Genomic DNA, 23471 nt, shown 5'->3' on the forward strand with positions numbered 1-23471 from the left:
GAATCACAGTCAAATTTTGCATTCTTACAATCATCATACATCTGAGGATAATATATTAATTTTTGTTCAAAATGAAAAGATGAATTTTTGTCGTTTGATTCGTTGCGTTTGGATCGTTTTTGTTTTAAACAATCATAAATTCCAACAAGAATTCCAATTAGGCAAGTTATGCCAACGACTCCAAATAAAATTGATAGAAACACAATCAAAATGTCTTGACTCGAAGCCATTGTTTGACTCCAGTATATATTTTTTAGCTTGCATTTTTCTCCTGATAATGATTGTGCCTTAAAGAAATTTCCTTTCATGCATTTCGTTAAATTCTTATCTTTGCTTTCGATGTCTGTTGAACATAAAACGCAATCTTTTGAGTGAAGGCAAGTATTTTGACTTTTAATGAAATCACAGGTGTGCATCACATGTCTTTGAAACAGCAACAAAAATAAAAAAATCATGTCAACGTTGGGAGAATTTATCTATGTGAAATAATCTTTCATTTGCTTTTGCGAAGCAATTTGAAAAAAGATACTCGCAATTTTCCATTAAAAAAGGCATGGGATATGATCGTATTTTTTCACAAAAAATAGCAATCAAGAAATTATGTGAAATATATTTAATTGATAATACAATAAACTTACAATTCAAATTCGAAACTTTTTTAAAATTACGGTCTACTGTAAAATTATCCCGTTAACTTTAAAATATTCACACAAATAAAAGAATAAAAACGAAGAAATATTTTTGTTTTATCCTGGACCAACTTTCGGTATGTCGAAATGTTCTGGTAACTTTTCAAGTCCTGCATTAAATTGCTAAATTTTGTAAAATCAAGAAATAATTCATAAAAAAAAGGAGCAAGAACAAACTGCAATTAACTCTCGATGCGATTTTAGTGCTTTCTTTGCAATTCTATCTTCTTCCTAAAAAGAAATAGAGTTTGACAATAAAATAAACTTTTTAACTAAAAAGGAGAAGTACCTTTTTTTTCATCTCCGCATCATATTTAAGTTGTGCTTCAGTTTTTAATGAATCAACTCTTTCTGATCCAAACAATTCTTTAAATCTGGGGTCATTCTCGATATTTGAATCGCTATCGAGAAGCTGTTGCTTTAATTTCATTTTATCCTCATCGCTTATTTCCCATTCGCTAGGGTCAGCAAGGGCATCAAGTGATTTTATTTTTCTTTTCTTATGGTGACGCGAAAAAGAAGGTTTTTCCCCTTTCAATAAAATTGGAGCAAGTATAACATCGTCATAATCTGAAGAAGGCTCTATCGATTCTTTCTTTACGTTTGATGAATCTTGTTCTTGCGCATCATCAGAATTTTCATTCGTCTTTATTTTGTCAGCATTTGTTGACATAATTATTTATTTTATGGGCATTTTTTTTTATAAATTTGTTCAAAAAAACTGTTTTCTCCTTATTTTTTTTTCTTTTTAATTTATTCATAAATTTTTTTTGAAGTGTGATAAATCCATTTAATTGTATTTTAGAAGATTGAAAAATCTCTTTTCAATTATTTTCTGTTTTTTGACAATTATTTTTTATTGATAAAACACATTGTATGATAAAATTTGACTAGGGTCAGATTTTTATTAGTACCCCGTTTTTTATTAGATCCTAAATTTTTTTTTCTTATATTGCTTCATACAGTAGCTTGTATTCAATGAGAATAATTTTAAAACAAATAATATATTATAATAAGGTTGTATGCTTAATATTTTTGAAAATTTATTCTTTAAAAAAAAGATCTGAATTTTTTAAGTTTTATTTTTTGATCAATGTTTTGCTCGTGTTTCCACGAGTTTTTGAAACTGAGTGTTTTCCTTGTTGGCATTGTGTTTAAACTTTCCTTTTTAACATTTTTGGTTATTTTATAACTTGAGAAACTCTTTTTTTTCAATTGTTTTCACACCTCACCTTTTTTTCGTAAAACTTAAATTATTAACGAATAAGTTGTTATTTATTAAAATTATCATGCGTGTTGAATAAATAAATTAGTGTTTCAAATAATAAAAGTGATGAAAATTCTCATTAAAAAGTATTAATGTCAGAATTGGAAAAAGTTAATATTTTGTTTTTCTTATTTTTCTTTTTATACACATGAAATACACAAAGAAAGCTTAAGTATATGATAATACATAAAATAATACATCATTGAAAAAAAAGCAATATTGTTAATAATAATTTCCTATGTTGATATTTTCGTTTTACAAAAAAAAGGTGAGGTGTGAAAACAATTGAAAAAAAAGAGTTTCTCAAGTTATAAAATAACCAAAAATGTTAAAAAGGAAAGTTTAAACACAATGCCAACAAGGAAAACACTCAGTTTCAAAAACTCGTGGAAACACGAGCAAAACATTGATCAAAAAATAAAACTTAAAAAATTCAGATCTTTTTTTTAAAGAATAAATTTTCAAAAATATTAAGCATACAACCTTATTATAATATATTATTTGTTTTAAAATTATTCTCATTGAATACAAGCTACTGTATGAAGCAATATAAGAAAAAAAAATTTAGGATCTAATAAAAAACGGGGTACTAATAAAAATCTGACCCTATAATTATTTCTCGTTAGAAAACAAAAAATATTTATTAATTTGTTTCTGCATTGCTCGAAATTCTTAAAGGTTTGGTATTTTGATAATTCATGCAAAAAAAGATCTTTTTGCAAAATGGAAAACATAAACGCTATAAATGTAAACCTTTGTTTCACTTGATCGTTGACGAATCATAATCATTAAAAATTCAATGATGCATTCGAGACTTTTCATTTATGTCTTTTTGATGATAATAGATGATTTTCCAATAAAAGTTGATGAACAAAAACAAATTTGCTTAAACTTTCCTTCTTTGACAATTATTTCTCATTTCTCTTCCAATGTTATTTTTTTCTTTTTTTATGTTTCACAAACTTTCTTCAATGTTCGCATTCGTTTAAGAAAATTCGTCATCCAAAAGTTATCAGTCAATATATTTCGCAGATATGTTCATAAAAATGGTTGAGTTCCGTTCCAATCAAAAACTGCAGTTGGAAAAGCTGTTTTCATCAGCAGCTCAACAGGAGGAGTAAGTTTTGTACTTTTTGTCGCTCTCATCGTAGAATGTGAAGATAATTCTGAATATCAAAAACAAAATGGGAAAAAAAAAACAATGAATGGATTTTCGGAAAATAAAATTTTGAAAATATAATAAAATCATAAAAAAGTATTGGAGAGAAAGAAAAACAGCAAAAAATAAATCATTTTTCAAATAGTATATGAGATATTTGAAATCAACACATACTTACAGTTATTCTCGTCTCTGTGTTTTCTTTCCTCATCTGATCATAATAATACACATCAAATTCAGTTGTGTACGAATCCCTCTGCTTGCTGCGGTGAATCTCATCCAGAAGAGGCAGCGAGAACGGAGTGAATATAACTGAATAATGCGACTCAAACGTCACAACCCAAACAGGACACACAGGATATTTCATATTGAACCCGACTTCAATTTGCTGATACACCTCAAAGATCGAAAGATGGCCTATTACAGAGCGCTGCTCAATGCCGTGCAGCAGAAGCTCCTCCTCTTCCCGTTTGGACGACGTCGGAGGCGCAGGGACTGTCTGAACGCCGTCGAAGCAGTTTCCCCTTGCCTTCCCAATCAGCATGCAGTTCACCAGCTCCTGTGTGCAGTAGTCGTTGTGGTCAACAAGAGGCAACGGGAAATCCGCGTCCTGCTGAATTTTCTCGATGCCTCGCGAGAAAATCACAGACAGAAGAAACAGACACACACCCCAGTCTCCTTTCAGTTGCGCCAGTTTGGCTTCCACAAGACGCTGAAGCCCAGAAAAGCTGCTGGCGGTGGCAAGGCTGACACAGCCAGCCCGAGGAAAGCCAGCAGTCGCAGGACAAGACGAAGTGAAGAATGCCAAAGAAGCCTTGCGACACTCGCCGCAGCGCCACAAGATGATTGACAATGCTCTGACTAGCAAAGCCTGCTGCTCGCTTGAAGTGAATGTGAAGTGTGACGATGACAGCGAATGAGATGAGGAGGAAGAGGAAGAAGACAAAGCCGATCCGCAAAACTCTCCTTCTCCAAATGCTGAGAAGGCAGTTGGAGTGTCTTTGCTGTGGAAAGCGAGCTGCAAAATCTGTGCCTGAACAGCCGCCAGAATGCCACAAGGCCCGCCTTCCCGCTGGACAAGCCCGAAGGAGTTCGTTCCACCGGCAGGGCGGAAAAAGAACCCTTGCATCCACGCAGCAGGGAACGAACGGCGCGGCCGATCGCCAAAGATCAGCTGCTGCAGCCGACACAGCTCGGAGGAAGAAAGCGGACGGCCGGAATTAGACGACGATCCCATTGCTGCTGCAGCTGCTGATTCTGATTCCTTCAGCTGATGGCTTGACGTTGCAAAAGCAGAAGAATGAGCAGACGAGCCAAAAGTCGGAGAAGTTGAAGAAGAAAATGAAGGTGAAGCGCTTGATGATGGAGGAATGACAGAAGATGAGAAATCAAAATCTTCCAAGTCGCTTTCTTTTATTTCGCTATCTGTCAAAGTTGTCCCTTGAGTACTAGAGAAGCGTTTTTCAGTTGGGCGTTGTATTTTTTGCTTGCTTCGATATTTGATATCGTTTCTACTTCTTTCATCAGTCTCGTTTCCTTCATCAGAAAGAAATTTATCTTCTGGTCTCGAAATTCCTTCTCCATTTTTAACATTATCCGCTAACCTTCCACTCTTTTGAAATGGCAAAACGTGCTGCTGCAAAAAAAATCCAGATTTAGAAGATTTTTCTTGTTCTGAAGCTATATTATCTTCCTTCTTAAAAGTATCACTTTCATCACCTCCATAAAATCGAAGTTTTTGTTTCGAACTTTCATCTTTTTTCCCGTCACTTAATAAAAAAGGAGAAGATGATCTTTTAGTTTCACCTTTTCCTTCATCTTCTCCAACATGAACAGATGCTATTGCTTTTTGTTTCTTCTTTTTAATGACAAATTGTCTGAGTTGTGCTTCTCTTTCTGCTTCACATCCTTGATCTTTTGTTGCTGCGCTTTCAGAAATGCCTTTTGCTGAAGAATGACTTTGTACATTTCTTGGTGTTCCTAAATATTTTTTTTATTATTATTTTTAAAAATAAAAAAGCATGACGCAATTGTACAAATGAATTAAATGTCTAAAATACATACGAATTGAAAGCATTGTTTCGCAAAGAAGTTCCAAAATTGAAACAAGAGGCTTTGCTATTGTGAATAAAAAAAATTAAAAAATTATTCTTGAAAATTCGAATTTAAAAATAATTGCATACGACGCGCTTTATTTGCTCTTGATTCCCTCTCAAGAGAAAAAACTTCAATAAGCTCTTTTCTTGTTGTTATTGCGTCCTCTTTTTTCGGATGTTCAGTTTCATATGTATTTAAAGAATCAAGTAATCCCTTTTTCCCAAGATGCTCTCTAATAAGTGCATCCACAGCCCTTTCTAAAATATTATCTTCCAACCCACGCTCTGTCATCTTTGAGAAAATAAAGCTCTTTTTAAATGTGATCTATTACATAATATTATTTAAGTTGTGAAACTGTTAATATTTTAGCAAAATTTTGATAATTGAAAATAATTGTCGAAAATGTTCGTTTATTCGTTTCATTTCGTGCTTTCTTTGTAAAAAAATTTTTTTTTTTTTTTTTTTTTTTTTGTGACAGACAAATATTTTTAAAATTAGTCATGTCGAAGAGGTTTCGATGCAAATATCAAAATTTTTTGTTTAATAAAAGATTAACAATTTTGATAAGTTTTTCCTCCAAAAAATCAAAATTACAAAAAATACTCAAACCACATTAAGTGATAAATATCAAATTGACTTTTTTTGAATTTTGCGAAAAATGAAGTTGCAGTGCAAGAAAAATGATTAAAGAATGCAAAATTCTATAAAATATGAAAACAAAGCACTTGCAAATTTTCAAACATAATGACTTGTCAATTGGTATTGTTTATTAATTTCAAAGTTCATTTTGTTTAATTATTTTTATTATTAATTAATATCTTATGTTTTTATCAAATTTCTGTTTTTTCTCACAAAATATCACAGAAAAAATATAACAACCTGGCAATAGTATCATTTCAATTTCAATGAAATTTCATGAATGGAAAAAGAAATAAGATCAAAAAATGCGATTATTTTCATTTTTGAAAATATAACTGAAAAGATTACAAAAAGAAAGAAAGAAAGAAAAAGGAAAAAGAAAAAAGAAAAAAAAGTTCCACATTATTAAACAACAATGGCTGGATGACCGAAGCAACACTTGGATGGAAAACGAAATGTGCATGAGTGATTGTTTTTGAAATCATTCCTTTTTTCGGAGTGATGATAATTGAAAAGATTTTCATCAAAAGATAATATTATTTTAATTCAGATGATTAATGCATCACACTAATTGAAAAAGCTTATATTTTATGTTTGAAAATGACATAAATATCTTCAAATGGGGGAAAATACGGACTTTCAAGCTTTTTTTGCACAAAACATGAAAAATTTGTTTCACTTATAACATTTTTTAACTTAACCAGATTTCAAAATAAATTTGATTTTCACAACTGTAAATAAACCTCTTTGATGTTATAACAAAATGTTTTGTGACCTCACATGTATTTCATAAAATAAACCCATTTCTATTGTGTTTTTTGATCTCAAAAGTTAATGAAATGTGCATAATTCTCAATGAAAATGCCTGAAGTGAAATATTTTCCCCCAAATAGTCTTTTCACTTTTCTGTGTTCATGAACAAATACATTAAAGAAGATTTTTGCCTGTCGTTTCAAACAGAATAAACATAATTTCAAAAATAATCACAAATATTCTTTTCAGAAATTCAGGAAAGACAAACTCTTTTGGATCAAAAAGAAGAAAAATGTTTTCTTTTCCCAGTTTTTCGTCATTCGAGAGCATAACATGATAATTCGTTAAAAATCGCTGAAGCTCAATCGAAGTTGAAACATATATTTTTCACAACACATATTTAATTAAACCTTTCGATCGAAGTGTCACTGTCAATAACAAAATATTCGGTTTTTCTTTTGAAAATATAATGTCAATTTCACATTATGTGTCTTTCGCTGATGAACAGCATTAGCGATAACCTTTCCTCAGGCTTTGAAAACCACATAATAGCCAGAAGCAATTATTTCTTCATTCGTTAAAAGTGGAGTAGTGATTAATCATTGGAATGCTGTTCAAACCACGTATTCGGACGAAACTTTTGCGACACATAGGCTTCGAGACTTTGAATTCTGTTTTCATTGAAATATTTGCAACCATCAAGACTTTCTGAATTAATGGAATTTCAATTTTATTTTGTGAGAACCAAAACAAAACAATAAAAAATAAAATAAAATAAAATAAAAATAAAAATAAATAAATTAATAAATTAATAAATTAATAAAAATTTTTCTTTTTGAAATAATCAAATATAATAAAATAAAGTTATTTTTTTAAAAAAGTCATCATTCACGATGAAGGGCATTTCAACAAAAGGGCTGACAATTTGAAATGAAGAGTTTTGGATAAACAGATAACATTTAATTAGTAGTGAAACGTAATGCTAGAGTTAGTGCTGTTTTAAACATTCGTTAGTTAAATTGTATTTACTTTTAAATCCTCTCAAAAAGATTTTCCTCCAATAATAAAAGCCTCAACTTGAAAACTTCTAAATATCATTATTTCATTTACCAACATAATTGTTGAAACATAAAAAATGAATGAAAATACTTCACAACAAAAAATAGGTTGACAAAAATTTTAACATCCAATTTATGAAAAGAATGGCTTTGAATGTTTTCATATTATTTGAATAAGTTGAAATACTTTCTCAAACATTTTTAAAGCATTTCGCAGTCATCCTTCATGAAAATCTATTTTGCTTTGGTTTGTTGAAAACAAAGAAAGCCAAAAGAATGCATTATCTTCAAAAGCGAAACACACAAGATCCGCTAAATGTCAATCGTCTTATCCAACGTGTTGGGTTAAACGAGCGACTTCCATCAGAAATCGATTCGAACTGAAGTGATAGAGAAGACGGAGTGTAGTTTGGAACTTCGAAGAAGAGTTTAGCTGGTCCCATCTGCTTCCTGAATAGCGGTGTAATAGTGTCATCCGTACTGATGCGCAGTAGCATTCCCCGCTCCTCGTCCTTTTCCATTGGATCTGTCATCCACACCACTTCGTGGTCGCCAAGTGAGTATTCTGTCATCTCCTTCCTCTTTGACGACTCCTCTGATTGAGACACAAAATTAACCCCACTGACACTAGGTGGAACTTTAACCTTAACGCAGATCTTTGTGCACATAGTGTCTGCTGGAACATCTGTGATAAGTTTCAGCAGTAGCTCTACTCTGTGTGGATTAATTTCATTGTAGCTCACAACAAGCGACAAAGGAAGTGTCACTTTCTTCGAGATGCGATATTGCATAAGCTGTGTCTCTCCAATGGGTAAAGAGCTAATTCGCAGCGACTTATCTTTTTCAAATGCGTCGGCATCAACAATTGAATGAAAAGAAGCATCATCTAATATAACAGAATGAGGAAGAGCATGTGCAGCTTGAGTCGTATCCGCCATCAGAATGTGCTGAAGGAAACTAAGTTTCGTTGCAATAATTCCTTTACAAAAAGATTTGATATTGACGCATCCTGTGACTTGTGAAGTGATCACTTCCCTTGCCTTTCCAATCGTGACGTGAATAGTTTCTAAAAGATCCAAAAATACATTGTTTGCATTAGACTCATCTGTGATGGATTTTTGAGCTGTTTCACTGCTAGTTGTGTCATCAGCATATAGAAGTGAAGGCGGAAGAAAAGAACGAAGTTTGCTGAGAGTTTCAACAACAGAACTTTTTGAAGATTTATCAGATGAATCAGACTTGACGAAAGGCTTAATATCGTCAGTGCTTGTTGTTTGTGCATGACCAAAATTTAAAACTTCTTCCACTAATTCAAGAATAAGAGAATAATGTTCTCGGACTGTCAATTCAGAGGTGTATCCGCAAAAGTCTGAAATATTGCGTGAAATCGCAGAAAGCAACTCCAAAAGGTAAGTTGGAGATCCATTGAAAATTGTTGCAGCAACGAAATATAGATCATTTACAAATAAGCTAACAAAATTGACTCCATCAATGTTGAAAATTGGTCCACATTTCCCCTTTGTCGACTGCATTTCATGCCAATAATCATCAGAAGTAATGCGTGGGATATCTCCACGATAGTCTTTGTAAAATAGTGTATCCCCCTTTACGTTTAATATGAAAAACTGTGAAATCATATAATTTGTTGATCTCTGAACCCTTATAGTATGTGAAATGTCAAAAAATAATAAACTAAAAGGTCTCCGAAATTCAACCGCAAAATTTATTGTTATAAATTATTAACTAAAATTACGTTTCAAAAAGCAAAAATATGTTTAAAAACACTTCTATACATTGCCCAATCTTAGAAAAAATAATTTCCAAATAACAATAATAATAAAAATTTTAATAAAAATACATAAAAATTTTGATAACTAAAAAATGAGTGACTAATACGCATTTTATTCGTTTAAACTTTTGAGCTTATCTTCCATGACTTGTTCAATCTGGTCTTTGGTTCGAATAGCTCTCCCAGAATCCTCGCACTCAATAATTTCTACAACATGGGATTGATCCTGGGAAGGACTTCGATTGAACATTGAAAAAATTGACGAAGAAGAAGAAGATGGAGATGGAGAAGATATTTGAGATGCTTTTGAAGAAGCAGCATTTTCAGCTGGTTTTTTCGAAAGTGAAGAAATAAAAGGAGAGCGAAGAACAACTTCGATATTATTACCTTTTACAGATAAAGATGCAATCGATTGCAGATCATGGCACCAAACAAGATTATGTTTCGTCGAATCGCTCCAATTCGTCATAATATAAAGTATCCGGATAGAAGTCACAACCACAGCTCTTTTATCTGTCTGTCGCACTTCTGTTTTGAACAGCAGTTCTTCTCCCTCAAAAAATGTCGCCACATCTCGAAATACACTTAGCGCCTCGCTCAGTTTTCCGTTGTAGCATCCAATGATGCAGTCTCCACCGACATACCTTTCTGTCCGCACTCTTCCTTTGACACCCTTCTTCCACACGCTGCTTCCCCCGTCTTCAGCCGTCCATCCTTTCACACCTTCCATCGTGTGTGAAGCCATCGACAGCGTCCCGCTCACTGGCTGCAACGCAACACCAATCACACCTTTCCCCATTCCTTTAAACAGACCCTTCACACCTTCTTTCTGGGCACCACTTACTGGTTCCTTCACAATCCCGCTGACTCCTTTAACCATCGATTTAAGCAAAGCAGTCACGCCTTTTCCGAGCCCTTCAATCGGATTTGAACTTGGAGCAATCACAGTTGAAGGAGTTGTGCTTCTTTGCTTAAGTCCTGTTTGAGTTGGTTCTTGTGGCTGCTGTTGGTTTTGCTCTCCAGTCAGCACAGATATACCTTGCATCGCAGCAGATGATACAGAAGTGACTGTATTGCTCACTGTGTATAATGTCTTTGATATCAATTTCTTTCCTCCACTTCCCACTCCTTTGATAAAGCTTGACACACTCCCTTCCTTCAGTCCACGAGCAGTTTCACTCATAAGATCGGTTACCCCTCCTTTCAGGCCACGCATTAATCCAACAGGATTTCCAATTGCCTCCACTCCAAACAAAAGTGAATACCAATTTTTCATCAAAGTTGCTGTGTAATGGCGTCGAAGAGATGTAGCAACATGCAGTGCAGATGACGATACACGAACGAGAGACAAAGAATCGACTGTGATGATCGAATCAATATTGCCAATAACTGCACCAAAAAATGATGCTACATTTCTCAAAACGCTGCTCTTCTCTTCGTTTGCCGATCCAATCCCAAGATCACCTGTCGTTTTAAATAGAATGTGAATTCTGGTCTCAGAAATCTTAAAGTTCTCAATTAGAACTTGTTGCATAATTCTTTCTTCATTTTGCCTCTGAACGATTTCGATTTTCTTCTTTTCTTTTGAATTCTCGCCTGACAATTGAGGAATTGCGCTTCCCATTTCATACAAACTGAAGTAGTTATTTCCTGTTCCGTTTCCTTCTCCTGTCCAGTCAACACCGCTCCATCCAATCATACCCATTTGTTTCATAATATTCTCTATAAGCTCAATAACTCCAAGTTCTTCAACGTATTTTGTTAATCGCACAATAAATGGTTCCTCGATGCAAATGTCCATAACTGACACAGTTAAAACTCCTTTTTTGATAAGCAGCACTCTTCCAATGCCTCCACCAACAAGTTTTTTCTTCAGTTCTTTTGCTGTAACTTTTGGATTGAAATGCGTGTCAATTTCAACGCCAAATAAGTTCCATCTTTTTAGTTCTCCTCCAAAAGCCTTTTCATTCTTCAATCCATGCACCTCAAAATGAATCATTCCCTCTTTCTTCTTCCTTTCTTCTTCTCCTTCTTTACCACTGACTCTTCCGCTGAACACAACTGGAAACAGCGTTCCTTGTCGAAAACTGTCCAGCTGAACTCTTCCGACCACTCCATTAAGTGACCACCATCCATCACGCTCTACCACTCCAACATCAATATGACTGACAGAGAAAAGAAGTAGTTCAGAAGGACGAGTGCTCAGAACTCTAACGTTGTTGTTCATGCCAATTTGATTCATCCTATCGGAATAAGCACTTTCGCTGTTATTATCTCCAATTTCTGAAATGAAAGATAATTCGATACGTTGGACAGAAAGGTCGATACTTAATCCTGAAATTTTCATTGAAGAACCATTATTTGCTTTTTGAAGATCTTTGCTGCCCGAATTTTCTAACTCTTGATCTGCGTTGTTCTCTTTCCATTCCTTTATATTTAACCATCCTCTTCGAGATTTATTGAAGTTCTTTTCGATTTTTCCAATGGTGCTGTGGTGATTTCGTTTATTGTTCATGGCGATAAGATGATGAGGAGTGCTTTCTGTAACCATTGAAATATCCAGCACACGACGAATGCCGTCTGTCGAGCAAACAAACAAGTACCCGCAAACCCTTCCTCTTTCGTTAACGAATGTGACAGGTGGTGTCATCTTTAACTCTGATAAGTTTATAAACACATCATTTGGCACTTCAGAAGCGCGAAATTCACATGGACACAATTCAGACGAATAATTGGAAAGAGGAGCCATTATTACAGAAGAAGAAGGTGACGCTGATATTCGTCTGTTCGATGGAGATGATGTTTGCGCCGACATTTGAGTTGAAGATAAAGTTCGTTTTAATTTATCAGATGAAGCTGTTAAGTCATCGAGTGAAGATCCTAAATACGTCAGCAAAGAAGGAGAAGGTGGTGGCAAAGGTGTTCCAGAACGAATGTTTTCAGAAACAATTGGAGCAAATGAATGAGAATATGTGTGAAGATGTGGCGGTGGTGGAGGAGGCTGACGGAAGTGAACAATAACAATTGGAGGAGCAGAGTGATCAAACAATGCATATGGAATAGCAGAATACGCTGATATGTCAACATATCCAGAAGGAGTGTTTTTCTGAATAATTGTAAATTGGAATGGCGTTCGATTTTTAATAATGTATGGAGATTGTTGAGGCAAGTTATCTGATATTCCATTTGCTTTATTTCTGGAAACATGGTTTTCAATTCTTTTCAATTTTCTCCTCAAACTTTGAACCTGCGATTTGTGGAATGCATCATCAAGACTATTCTCATTTTTAAGTTCATTTACAGCTGTTCTATTCATATTTTGTAATTTTTCATTTTTCATCTGTTGTTTTATTTTTCTTATTTGCCTTTGTGTAACCTTCTGCTTCTTTGATGTTTTGCCCCAAGATTTGTAATTCAAGCCTTCTCTTCCAAAGTGTTCTTTGCATTCTTCACACGATATGGTCATGAGTAATGATTTGGTCCCTGGATGTTCTCTTGATCTCAAATGCACCAAAAGCGGTCTTTGAGATTCATCATTCAGCTTTTGATGTTTCACGCTGTGATGGTGGGAAGATGCTGATGGTGGCCTGGAAGGATCAGCTGAAGACATTTGAGTCGGAGTTGAAGCTCTCGATGTGCTGCTTTTTAAATTATTATTCGATACAATGTTTGAAGGAGAATTTGGTGAAAATGCGACAAATGGAATTGGATTAATATCGAGAGATGTGTATAGAAGAATTGTCAAATCATCTGTTTGATTCAGGTCAATTGGCCCAGACCAACGAAGAGCATGATGTTCTGCTACAGTTGATACAGTCATGAAAGAAGGAGTATGCGCATGGAACACACGAGAAGACGGCATTGCATTACCTACATTTGCAGAATAAAAACTACTGGTTTCATCTCCATTTGTAATGGTCTTTGCATCTGAATCTGTTTGCCTCTGATCCAGCAACTTCCTTTTCTTGGAAAGCTCAATTTCTGAAGATAATGATGCAAATGTTACTGAAGAATCTGTTTCGATATCGGATGAGGTGTTTTCATTATCAGCTGAATCAAGCGAAATTTCATCTATTTCAACTGAGCTGTGTAAGTGCAAACTATCAGAATCAGATAATGAATACATATCATGATAAGATAGTGAAGAGCTTGATTCTTCGTCGCTCATATTTGAAGGTTGTGACGGATCATCAAAATCATTTTTGTTCTCATGAGTTCTAATTTTCATTTCTTTCTTTTGATTTTCTGTTTTGCTGTAAAAAATATCTTCCTTTTCGTTGTTTTTTAATTTTTCTCTTTTCTTGATTGCAATTTGTATCCATTTCCGTGTGCACCCTTCTCCCTCAGAATTCAACCACATCCATCCAACCTCAGATTTATCGCTTGGAAGTTTCATTACAACTTCGTTTGCATCCGTTGCGCAAGCCGCAAGTCCGCGAGTTGCTAAAAACTCGTCTCGTGTTTGTTTGCTACGAATAGCCTCAGCTGGACTCATTACTCCTTCTGCCTGAGAATCTGCCAAGTCATTTGTTGAAAGATGAAGTTGCTGATTCTGCACGGAAATCTGCTTTTTTCTGATTTGTTCTTTCTTCTGTGCCTCCATCAGCATCTGTTCTTCTTCATGCTTTGTAAGATAACTACGCACATAAATATCATACTCATCGCATTCATTCACAAAACAGAACCTCGGTGCAATTGTAACCGTCTTTGTCCTGTCAAATGGAGGCTTTGCTTGCTGTATAGCAACTGCCATTTCGTGCAATACCTTTCCATCGTTAACAGTCACTATTTCGCATGTGCCAACAGTATCCACAGAAAAAGGCTGAGAGCTTCCTCCAAGTTGAGGCATAGCAAACCTTAAGCTCATTCGATAATTTGGTGTAGGCGTTGGATTTTGTGTATGGAACGAAAAAGGAAGGGGAAACACTTGTCTAGGTGTGATCGAAATTGAGTCGTTAATTGGTGTGTGCTCTGAAGATTGATCCATGGAAGTTGTGCCTTTGGTTGAGTGCTTGAGAAACCATGGAAGATTGAATACTGACTGAGAAGGAACAGATGCTGTAAAAGATTCTTTTGAATTTGACTGATTGAATGAAGTCATCGAATGAATAAAAGGCATCTTTGGAGGTTCCTGAAGATAGACAACTTGAAGAGAAGAGCAGTTTATAATCCAATAAGGAGAAAAGAAAGTCAAAAATCGCATCCTCCTTTGCATAGTTGTTTCCATAAAAAGTGTTACTTGATCCAAAAATAGCAAACGAGGTGTATGTGGTTCCTTGACAATTGAATGGATGTCAGAAGCATCTCCAAGTTCTGTTTCTTCATTCACAGACATTGAACCAATTTTTGATGAAGAAGATCTCTTTCCTGCTCGTTTGGCTATCTGGCGCTGCTCTTCTAATATCTTTTCAACCATTTGTGCTGGTGTTATTTTCTCTGGGTGTTCGTGGATAATAAACAGATTCGACCAGATATCGCCAAATTCAAAGACTACACTATCATTTTGTTTGGTTCTATGAAACATTCTTTTTTGAGGAGGCCGTTTTGAATCAAAAGAAACAGTTTCTTTTCTCTTCTTTTTGGCTCGTTTCTTTATCAATTGAGATGGTAATTGCATGAATGATGAAGTTGATTCATCTTCCGAAAAGGCTCCCTCTGAAAATTCTTGCTTCGTGTCTGAGAAATCTTCAGAAGCGCTTATTCCTTTTGCTTTTGTATTCTTTCTTTTTTGATCTTGTTCAGTTTGTTTTTCTCGCGAATTACCCGATAAATGCGGTGATAAAGGAGAAAAGCTGCTTAAAATACTATTTTGAATCGGTTCGTTTGTATCAAATTCATTTCCTTGTATTTCATTGTTTTCTGATTTGACATATTCCTTTGAATGCAATTCATCTTTGATTATTTGTTCATGATCAGATTCTTTGTCTTCAGAATTAATGTTTCTTCCTTCAAAATTGATTGTGCTTATCAATTTTCCCTTTGCAAAGCAGACACGAGCAGCTATTGCGCCCATCATTGGGAAGTGATACAATCCAATCGACGATCCAGGAGCAATGAATGCGACAACACTGTGCAATACAGTTGGTTTTAGTTCCCACATCAACGTCGAATGTGAAGCTTCCAACATTAGATTTGAGGTTCGTCGCAAACTATGGGCTGAATCTGATGATCCCTCACTCATTGAATTCGAAATTGATGTTGAAGATTTCGAGCATCCAGTGCTTGATGGAAAAGTTTGTGGGGAATAAAATGAAATAAGAGGATAGCAATGATTCGCTCGATACCGAAATGGAACTTGAAAGCATGTTCTCATTGCTGACAAAGATAGCACATCTTCTTTCACTTCTTCTGATTCATTTTCTTGCTTGCTTTTCAATGAAGTCTTTTCATTCAAATGTTCTTGCCTCGAATCTGGTGGAAGAGGGATATAGCGATTTTGTTTTCCTCTGACAATTTCGTCCGGCTGCTGCCTAAGAGCAGCAAGCGCTTCTCCTGTTGGAATCAAAAGCTCAACGGCAATTGGCAGCGGTAAAACGTTTTCAATGCACAAAGGAGATGATAGTATCATATTGCGCACAGAAGACGCTGGAGCAATAAAAGATGACTGAAGCGTTGCTGGTGACAGAGACGAAGAGGAATACGAAGATGGCGATCCTTCTCTAAATGCCATTGATGATGAGCTTGCTGGATGAAACGTTGGATATGGAGAATTACCAGAAGAAGAAGCAACTCTGAGCAAAGATGAAGTAATAGAGCCGGTTGTGGAAAATGAGAAAAATGATTGTGTTGTAGTTTTGTTTGTCTCACCTGCAAGTGTTGAATAGCTGACCATTGAAGAAACAGTTTCGTAGCCTTCGCTCGAAACAAACAAAGATAAATATAGTTCAACCGGAGACATTTGAGCATATTTCATCGAAGATGCAGCTATTTTCTTTTTTATATTTACATCAGAAATATCTTTGTTTGAATTATCTTGTTTTTGTTTTGTTTCCAAAGCATCATTCTTTTCGTTTTTATCATTTCTTTCAATTGCGGAGCACACAAGATATGTGTTTGTTCCGGCAGTTGCCCTTGGAATTGAAAGAGGTTGAGACTGCTCCCATTCACTCAAATGATCGAATCCCTCTTGTTCTGCTCCATGAACAGGTACAAAGGAGATCTTATGGCGAAGACACTTGACGGGAACAAATGCTGACTGATGTGGTGCAATAACTGGTAAAGTTATAAGAGTATGGTTTTGAGGATCAAATGATGAATGCAATGATGAAGAAGCAGAATGCTGTGGGTTATTTCTGAAAGAATTGGCAGTAAATTGCGGTTGTGAATGTCGAGTTGATGAAAGATCTGATGAACTTGTTATTGAGTTCATTTGATCTTTTTGAGTATAATTTGAGTATAACTGCACTTGTTCCTTTTGTTTCTTCTCTTTCCATAGCAACACTTTCATTGGAAGAACTGTGTAGTTTGTGATCATCAGTGGACTGCTTATAAACAACACTCGCTGACTGCCTCTGCTCATCATTTGCAGACGAACACTCGTCCCAGCTTCACGACCAGTGCGCGCCACAAGCGGAAACACTGCTACCGTCAAAAGAGAGAGATCAACAATTGGCAGTGGGTCAAAATCTTCCAGTTCCAAAATAATAGCTTTGCTGGTATGATGGCGTGATGAAGATGACGCTGAAGTCTCATTTGTTTGTCCATCCAAGTTGATTGACCCATTTGCCAAAGGAGAGGATTGTGCTTTATTTGTTTGGGAATGAAGAGTAAAAGGTAATGGAGATTCCATGAAGGGCTGGACAATTGTATATTCCGTTTCATCAAACAATGAAGCTTTTTTAACTGTTGCGTTCGCCTTTGATTTATTTTGTTGGACTTTCGTTGCATTCTGCAAAGTATCCAAAGAGAGATTCTGATTATTTTCGAGCAATTCATCATTCGAAGAAATAGCGTTATTTGAATCATTCAGGATTATGGACTCATTTTTTGCATCAGAAACCAGATGAGCAATGCTTTTGTTTGAATCATTATCTGTATTCTCTCCTTCGACCATGACTGCTTCTGGAATTGAATCTTTAAGGCGAAATGTTTGCTTTGGCAATGCAAATCGAACGATACACCCCGTCGCATTACGAATAACAAAGTCTGGTGGTTTTTGAGGCCTGACAGCCGAGACAGTGTGCCAAGGAGCAATCGAAGAATTCATCTCTGAAGAACTTATCAATTCTTTTGTTTGACTTGTTTGCAAAGAAGATGCTGCATGATTTGAGTCAGGTTGTTGATCTATACCTTCAACAGAAGCATTGTTTTGCGGTGATGCATGTTCCTGTTCCAAAGGAGAAGTGTTGTTTATTTGGTGACTCTTTAAAACATCTGTGCTTGGTGTTATTGCTTCAACTTTTTCTTCCCATTGATTTGTAGAAATCTTTGAAGCTGGTCCATTTGAGTTGCGAGTGAATGATGTGTTGAGAACATTTGTATTTTCTTCTTCTTTTGAAGTTTTGCTCTTTCTTCCATTTTCATCATTTTTATTCTTCAAGGATTTCAAGCGTTTTTCTCTTTGTTTGTTTGTATGTTTGTTTTTATTCTTCATTCTCCAAACTCCACTGTTCACAAAGAAATCCACACAATTCCCTGCCGCCCTGACCATTCCTGGTGAAATGTTCACCCTGAGAGGTGTCAAGATCGAGATTCCCACAGAATGTGAAACAATATCTGTTACTACGCTTGCCAAGATCCATTCGAAAATATCATCAGAATGAGCAGAATGTAATGTTGAAGGCAGATTTGAAGAACGCTTTGAACTGCCAACAGATGGAAGAGAAGTGAATAACGTGGAAAACGGTGGAGCAACGCTAGAAAGAGAATTAAGAGCCTTCATAAGCACAGAAGGAACACAACTTTGCGACTGCTCTCTGTTGTGAGGAGATGAAGAAGCTGATAATGAAGAAGAAAGTTGGCCAATTGCAGGGCTCGTCTGCTGGGCTGTTCCCACAGAGCGCACTGTTGCCATCAGATTTGGGTGTGTGGCTTCCACGCTCTGCTGAGGAGTGATGTGGAAGTTGAACAAAAACGGCTCGATCAAAGGCTCGTAAGCAATCACTCTGTTGTTAAAGTACTCAACACTGAATTGCATTTCTCCAAGACAAAAACAAGCAAAAAATGAAGTCAACTTCTTTAGCTGCTGTTGTTGCAGTTGAAGCATCTTTGGTTGTAGCATTTGTGGAATTTGTGGTCGAGGAGGTGTTGCAGCGTTTGTGAAGAGCGGAACAAGAGATGGTGAAGATGACAATGAAGTTGACGATAAGGAAGAATACGACGAAAATGAGTCTCTCTTTTCAAGGTTTTTCCACATCATATCAGAAGAGACAGTTGAAGCCTGAGAAGAATGCTGCAATTGAGAATTTGACTTAGAATTTTCTGCAGATGCGTGTTCCATTGGGATGATCTGCTCATCGACAAGAAGGCTATCTCCGCAGCCAACAAGTGCAGCTTCAACACGATACTTCTTTAAGTTTAGTTTGAAAAGCCCATTTGCTCCATCACTTGCATATCCGTCTCCAAAAAGATGCAAAGTAACGAGAGGAATATCGACAGAAACAAAGAGCAAAGCATGTGACAGCCAGAATGCAAGGCAATCAAAATAATTAAATGGAGAGCTGAAAACGTTTGAAGGGAGACTCCACAATGGAGCATTCGGCTTTAACGAAGTATTTTGAGCAGCCGCAAGCAGCTTTTCCTTGCTTTGATACGGAAGTGGTGTGGATGAATGAGAAATGTGACGAGAATGATGATAAATTTGAGAAGATGAATGAGATTTAAATATATGATCTTTATGTAATGTCTCATCGTTTGTGCTTAACGCTGTATTTTTTTCTGTGAAATTTGTATTATCATCCATTTTTTGCAATAATGCATTTGTAACTTTTGACATAATCTCAAGTGAAGTTGGTGACATTGACGGAGCAACTTGTGTGTCATTTAAATTCTTGTTTTTTGCAGCATTCGATATCTTTATTTTTTTCTCTTTTCTCAGATTCTTTTCATCAGAATCTGACACTTGTTCGCTGGATAGACTTTCATCTTCTCTATTTTCGTAATCACTTTCAGAATTTTGTTGCAAGCCAAGTTCATCGACTAAAGCATTTGCAACTTCTATCAGGTGATCGATCCACATAATGTCCACCATGCTGAAGCCAACTATCACAGGATGCGGCACTTTCACAATTGCCTGAGCGAACATTCCGTTTGGCAAGATTTGCGTTGGGACAAGAACAGAAGTGATTGATTTCGAATGTGATTCTCTACTCCTTTCTCTTTTGTCTCTGAACGAACTTCTCTCTGTTTCATCCGAATCAACAATCTGAATAATATCTTCATCATCAAAATCTTCGTCATCGTCGTCGTCCGAAATAAGTTCAAAATCGTCTACACTCTCATTTCCATCAGTGAGTTCAAGCTCTTCCTCGGAAGTTATTCGTTTTTCATTCAAAACATCACTTGTTCCTAAATCATGATTGGTTGCGGGTTCGCTAGCAGGACTTAACAAACTTTGCCTTAATACTTGTTCAGCTGGAGGTGTTAATGGTTGAGGAGCATGTAAATCAAAAGATTCTGCAGATACTAACATGAAATCGTTCTGCAAATCAGTTGAATGTGTTCGCTTTCTGTGCTTTCCATTTGAAACTTGCTTAGATGGTGTATTGTCTTGCGAAGATGGCAGCAAAAGAGAAAATGAAGGATTTCTAATGTGTACATTCTCATACAATGTTGTTGTTCCTGTCAAGATAGCATCTAACTGAACAACAACATCAATATTTGACGTTATCGTTCTCAAAGGCTCCGTTTCACTTGACGCGTTCTTTCCGTTCCGCCTCTTTTCTGATGAATTCACATTAGATTTTGCAGAGACATAACTTGTGCTATTACTGTCGGAAAATGGTTGAGAGCGAATCTGCGTTTCATAAAGTTTTGCATTCGTTACAGCCAATTTCAAACATAGTTCCTGTTCAACATAAAGAGTATCAGTATAAAGATATGGTTTTGTTTTCTCAACTTTCTTTTTATTTCCATTGCTTTCTGAATTATTCCCTGACGATTCAAGAGGCGACGTTGGTTCTTTTGCCGAAGATGCCTCAGAATTAACTAACGGAGATGAAGAATGTGATCGGGTTCCTGCCTGCGGCAAAATGCCTATAAACGCAGGAGTGGAAGCTGTCTGAAGACCAGGAATGCTGTGTGACATTGGAGGAAGTGGATGAATTGAATTCTGCGATGTGTTAAGTATCGATGGAAGGAATTCTGGTGGTGTTGACAAAGAATGTGCAACGGCTGTTGGAGAATTAGGTGTTGTAAAAAGTCCATTTGATGTATTTGCATTTTGTTTGTTAGGCTTAGCATTTGGTTTTGGAGGAACATATGTTATAGCTTCAAGTGAAGAACAGCTGTTAGTAATTGAATTGTATGGCGGGACAGAATATGATGAAGAAGGAGACAATGACTGTGAATGCGAATGTCCCATTAGTCTGGCTGACTGAGGCCTTTCTGAAGGAAGTTGGGAAGAAGAAGACGAAAGGGAAGAGTATGAACCATGTGAATATGACTCAAATGCACTTGAGGGAAAGAGAGTCGAGGTTGTTTGAGAAGTCATTCTAGGCGTGTTAGAAATGGATGCATATGACTCCGATCTACGGATTTCACGAAGTCCATTGTTTTCATTTGGATTTCTTTCAGCATCCTCCGTCGAAGATTGAGTGGCAATTGACGAAAAGCATAAAGGCTGCTTTTGGAGCAAAGTTGATGGCAAAGGAGATTTGAAGAGAATTTTAGTCCCACCTCTCTGAAAAGGAAGAGGAACAAAATTCAGTCCAGATCTTGAAAGCTTCTCAATCCAACTTTCCTGGTACCTTCGCTTATTTGGTGATGCAGCAGTTTTTCTCAGTTGCTGCTGCTGTCTCATTTTCAATGTATTTTTTCTAGATCGCATAATAATATCTGCTGTTGTTTCATTCAGCGACATGGTTTCGACTGAAGTAAGAGAAGCAGCAGACTCAACTTCTTTAATTTCGGAAATTGTTTCAATCTCCTCTTTTTCAAACAACTTGTCACTGTTAACAGAGTCTTCACCTTTTGTATCTAAGATCTTCTTAAGCTCGCTATTTGATGAAGGTCCTTCTGAAAACACAAGTGTTACAGATGCTGATGCAATCATTGCGGAAGAAGAATCGCTTTTCGGCTGGGCAACAAGGCATGCTTCTGCGTTGATAAGAGTTAGAGTTATTCGAACAGAAGAGGAAATGAATGGAAGAGGAGGAAAAGAGGAACAAGGAATCGAATTTGCTGACTGTTTATCTGATATCGATGAATAATACGGATAGGGCTCCAAAGAGCTCAATGTTCCTCTTCGTGAATGTGAACCCATATTCGTTGTTTGTTGATAGTTTGTTAAAGAGACAGAAGATGAAGAACGACTAAATGTTGATCCGTTCCAAGAGTTTTGAGATTGCTCTCTTTGGCAGAATTTGTCATTTTCTTGGGGTGGCATAGTTGATGATGTTCCTTTGGTCGCATTGAAATCTGTTGGTAATTGTTTTCGAGAAGGAGATATTGTCCGTCCCGAAGCTGAAATCAAAGGTGGCGAATTAACTCTCTCAATAACATGTTCTTGAACAAAGTTTTCTTCTTCTTCTTCTGAAGATATTCCTTTATTCAGCATTGAAGGAGCAATGATCCCTGTGTATCCATATATCGCTTTGTCAACTGATTGCAATGGGATTGGGAGAGCAGATTTATCCACAACAAGCTTTGTTGCCTTGTTCTCTGCTATTTCAGCTTCAATAACAGTTTGAACAATTTCTATTGCTTTTGACATGCGAAGCACATAATCCTCCACAAGCTTTGCAACAGCCATGTCAAATTCCATGTTTATCAGCACTCGAGGCGAACTCACGCCAACACGAACATCAAGTCCGAGAAGAGGAGAAGCTGAGATTGCCGCAGCAATGCAGTTGACAGTTTGTGAAGGCCTTGCGATTTGTGACGAGGAAGATGCTTTCGAAGGCAGTGAATGGTGGTTGTTCTGAGATTGAGAAAGATTATTAGATGAAGAAGTTTGGCGCAAAGGTGATGTTACATTTGAAACCGAAGATTGCTTAGCTGTTGACGTAGTTGGTTTTTCAAAAGATAATACATAACTATATCCATCAAGAGTTGGCAATTGAGTGCGGGAAAATGGATATTCCAAGTTTATATTTGCAGCTCTGTTATTTGAAAAATGAGGCGATGCAAATGATGATGATGAAGAAGACGAAGCGGAAGAAGATGAAAGAGTGGAAGAAGCCTGTTCTGAATACGCACGGATAAGCTTTTGAACAGATTTGTCGCTGTAGCGAGGCCTCGTATCTCTGATGCTTGCTGACTCAATTGTTGCAAGCATCCAAAGTGATTGATCCATAAACATCTGCATTTTCACAGACACTCCGGATATATTCGAGCAAGCAAGTGAAGAATAAGTAATTTCCTTTGAACGAATGGAAGAAGAAGCAAAGTGCTTCGAGCTAGGAAACGGTGAATTTTGTTGAGAATTCTCAACAAACTGATCTAAGTGATTGCTTGCAGTAGTCAACTGGTGGAATGATAAAGCAGGTCTTGATATGGTTGTAGGAGATAAAGGAGGAAGTTGTCCATTTGCTCTTAGTTCAGAAAGATGACCTGAATTAAGCTCATTTTCAAAGCCAGGAGAATGGAATGGCTCAGATAGCTTTGAACTTCGGTGCAATTCAGTTGGAGAAGATGGAAGGGATGAAGCAGGAGACGATGGAGAATACATTGCCGGAGGCGAAGGAGCAGGCGAAGCATCAAAGGAGGATTTACCAACTGGCTGTGAAGAAACAGAAGCAGATGAATTATAAAAAGCATTGAGAAGAGCGAGCTGATGCTTTGAGACTGTTGGACGATACGGCCTATACCCTTCGACCAGTTCGATCTGAAGCAATGGCAGCTTCACTGACATATCAACAGC

General features: G+C 36.4%; 4 protein-coding genes across 4 annotated transcripts in view; all 4 read right to left on the reverse strand.

Moving 5' to 3' along the window:
• Positions 1-746: 746 nt before the first annotated feature.
• Positions 747-1362, reverse strand: MONOS_1604 (putative protein FAM32A; the record flags this gene model as incomplete). Its single annotated transcript, XM_067868948.1, has 3 exons — positions 747-812; positions 867-920; positions 979-1362. 3 exons carry the CDS (start codon positions 1360-1362, stop codon positions 747-749), a joined length of 504 nt encoding a protein of 167 aa, XP_067731931.1.
• A 1547-nt stretch (positions 1363-2909) lies between these two features.
• MONOS_1605 (putative Protein FAM188B) lies at positions 2910-5503 on the reverse strand (the record flags this gene model as incomplete). The annotated part of the gene is made up of 4 exons (XM_067868958.1): positions 2910-3122; positions 3290-5095; positions 5180-5233; positions 5299-5503. 4 exons carry the CDS (start codon positions 5501-5503, stop codon positions 2995-2997), a joined length of 2193 nt encoding a protein of 730 aa, XP_067731932.1. The 3' UTR covers positions 2910-2994.
• A 2132-nt stretch (positions 5504-7635) lies between these two features.
• Positions 7636-9316, reverse strand: MONOS_1606 (Adaptor protein complex 4 (AP-4), mu subunitA). Its single transcript, XM_067868968.1, has one exon. The coding sequence runs from the start codon at positions 9297-9299 to the stop codon at positions 7950-7952; it is 1350 nt and encodes a 449-aa protein (XP_067731933.1). The 5' UTR covers positions 9300-9316; the 3' UTR covers positions 7636-7949.
• Positions 9317-9563: 247 nt separating this feature from the next.
• MONOS_1607 (vacuolar protein sorting-associated protein) overlaps positions 9564-23471 on the reverse strand; it is a gene marked incomplete at both ends in the record, with an annotated part of 29037 nt that continues 15129 nt past the window's right edge. The window contains one exon of the mRNA XM_067868979.1: positions 9564-23455. Coding sequence (XP_067731934.1) covers positions 9564-23455 — 13892 coding nt within the window. The remainder of the gene's footprint in view (positions 23456-23471) is intronic.

This window comes from Monocercomonoides exilis (genome assembly GCF_001643675.1).
Source record: "Monocercomonoides exilis strain PA203 chromosome Unknown scaffold10-1930038, whole genome shotgun sequence".
In the NCBI taxonomy this organism is placed as follows: domain Eukaryota; phylum Preaxostyla; order Oxymonadida; family Polymastigidae; genus Monocercomonoides; species Monocercomonoides exilis.

What these genes read in the sequence shown, in the direction of transcription:
- MONOS_1606 (XM_067868968.1), bottom strand. Translation starts at nt 9,299, where the DNA reads ATGATTTCACAGTTTTTCATATTAAACGTAAAGGGGGATACACTATTT.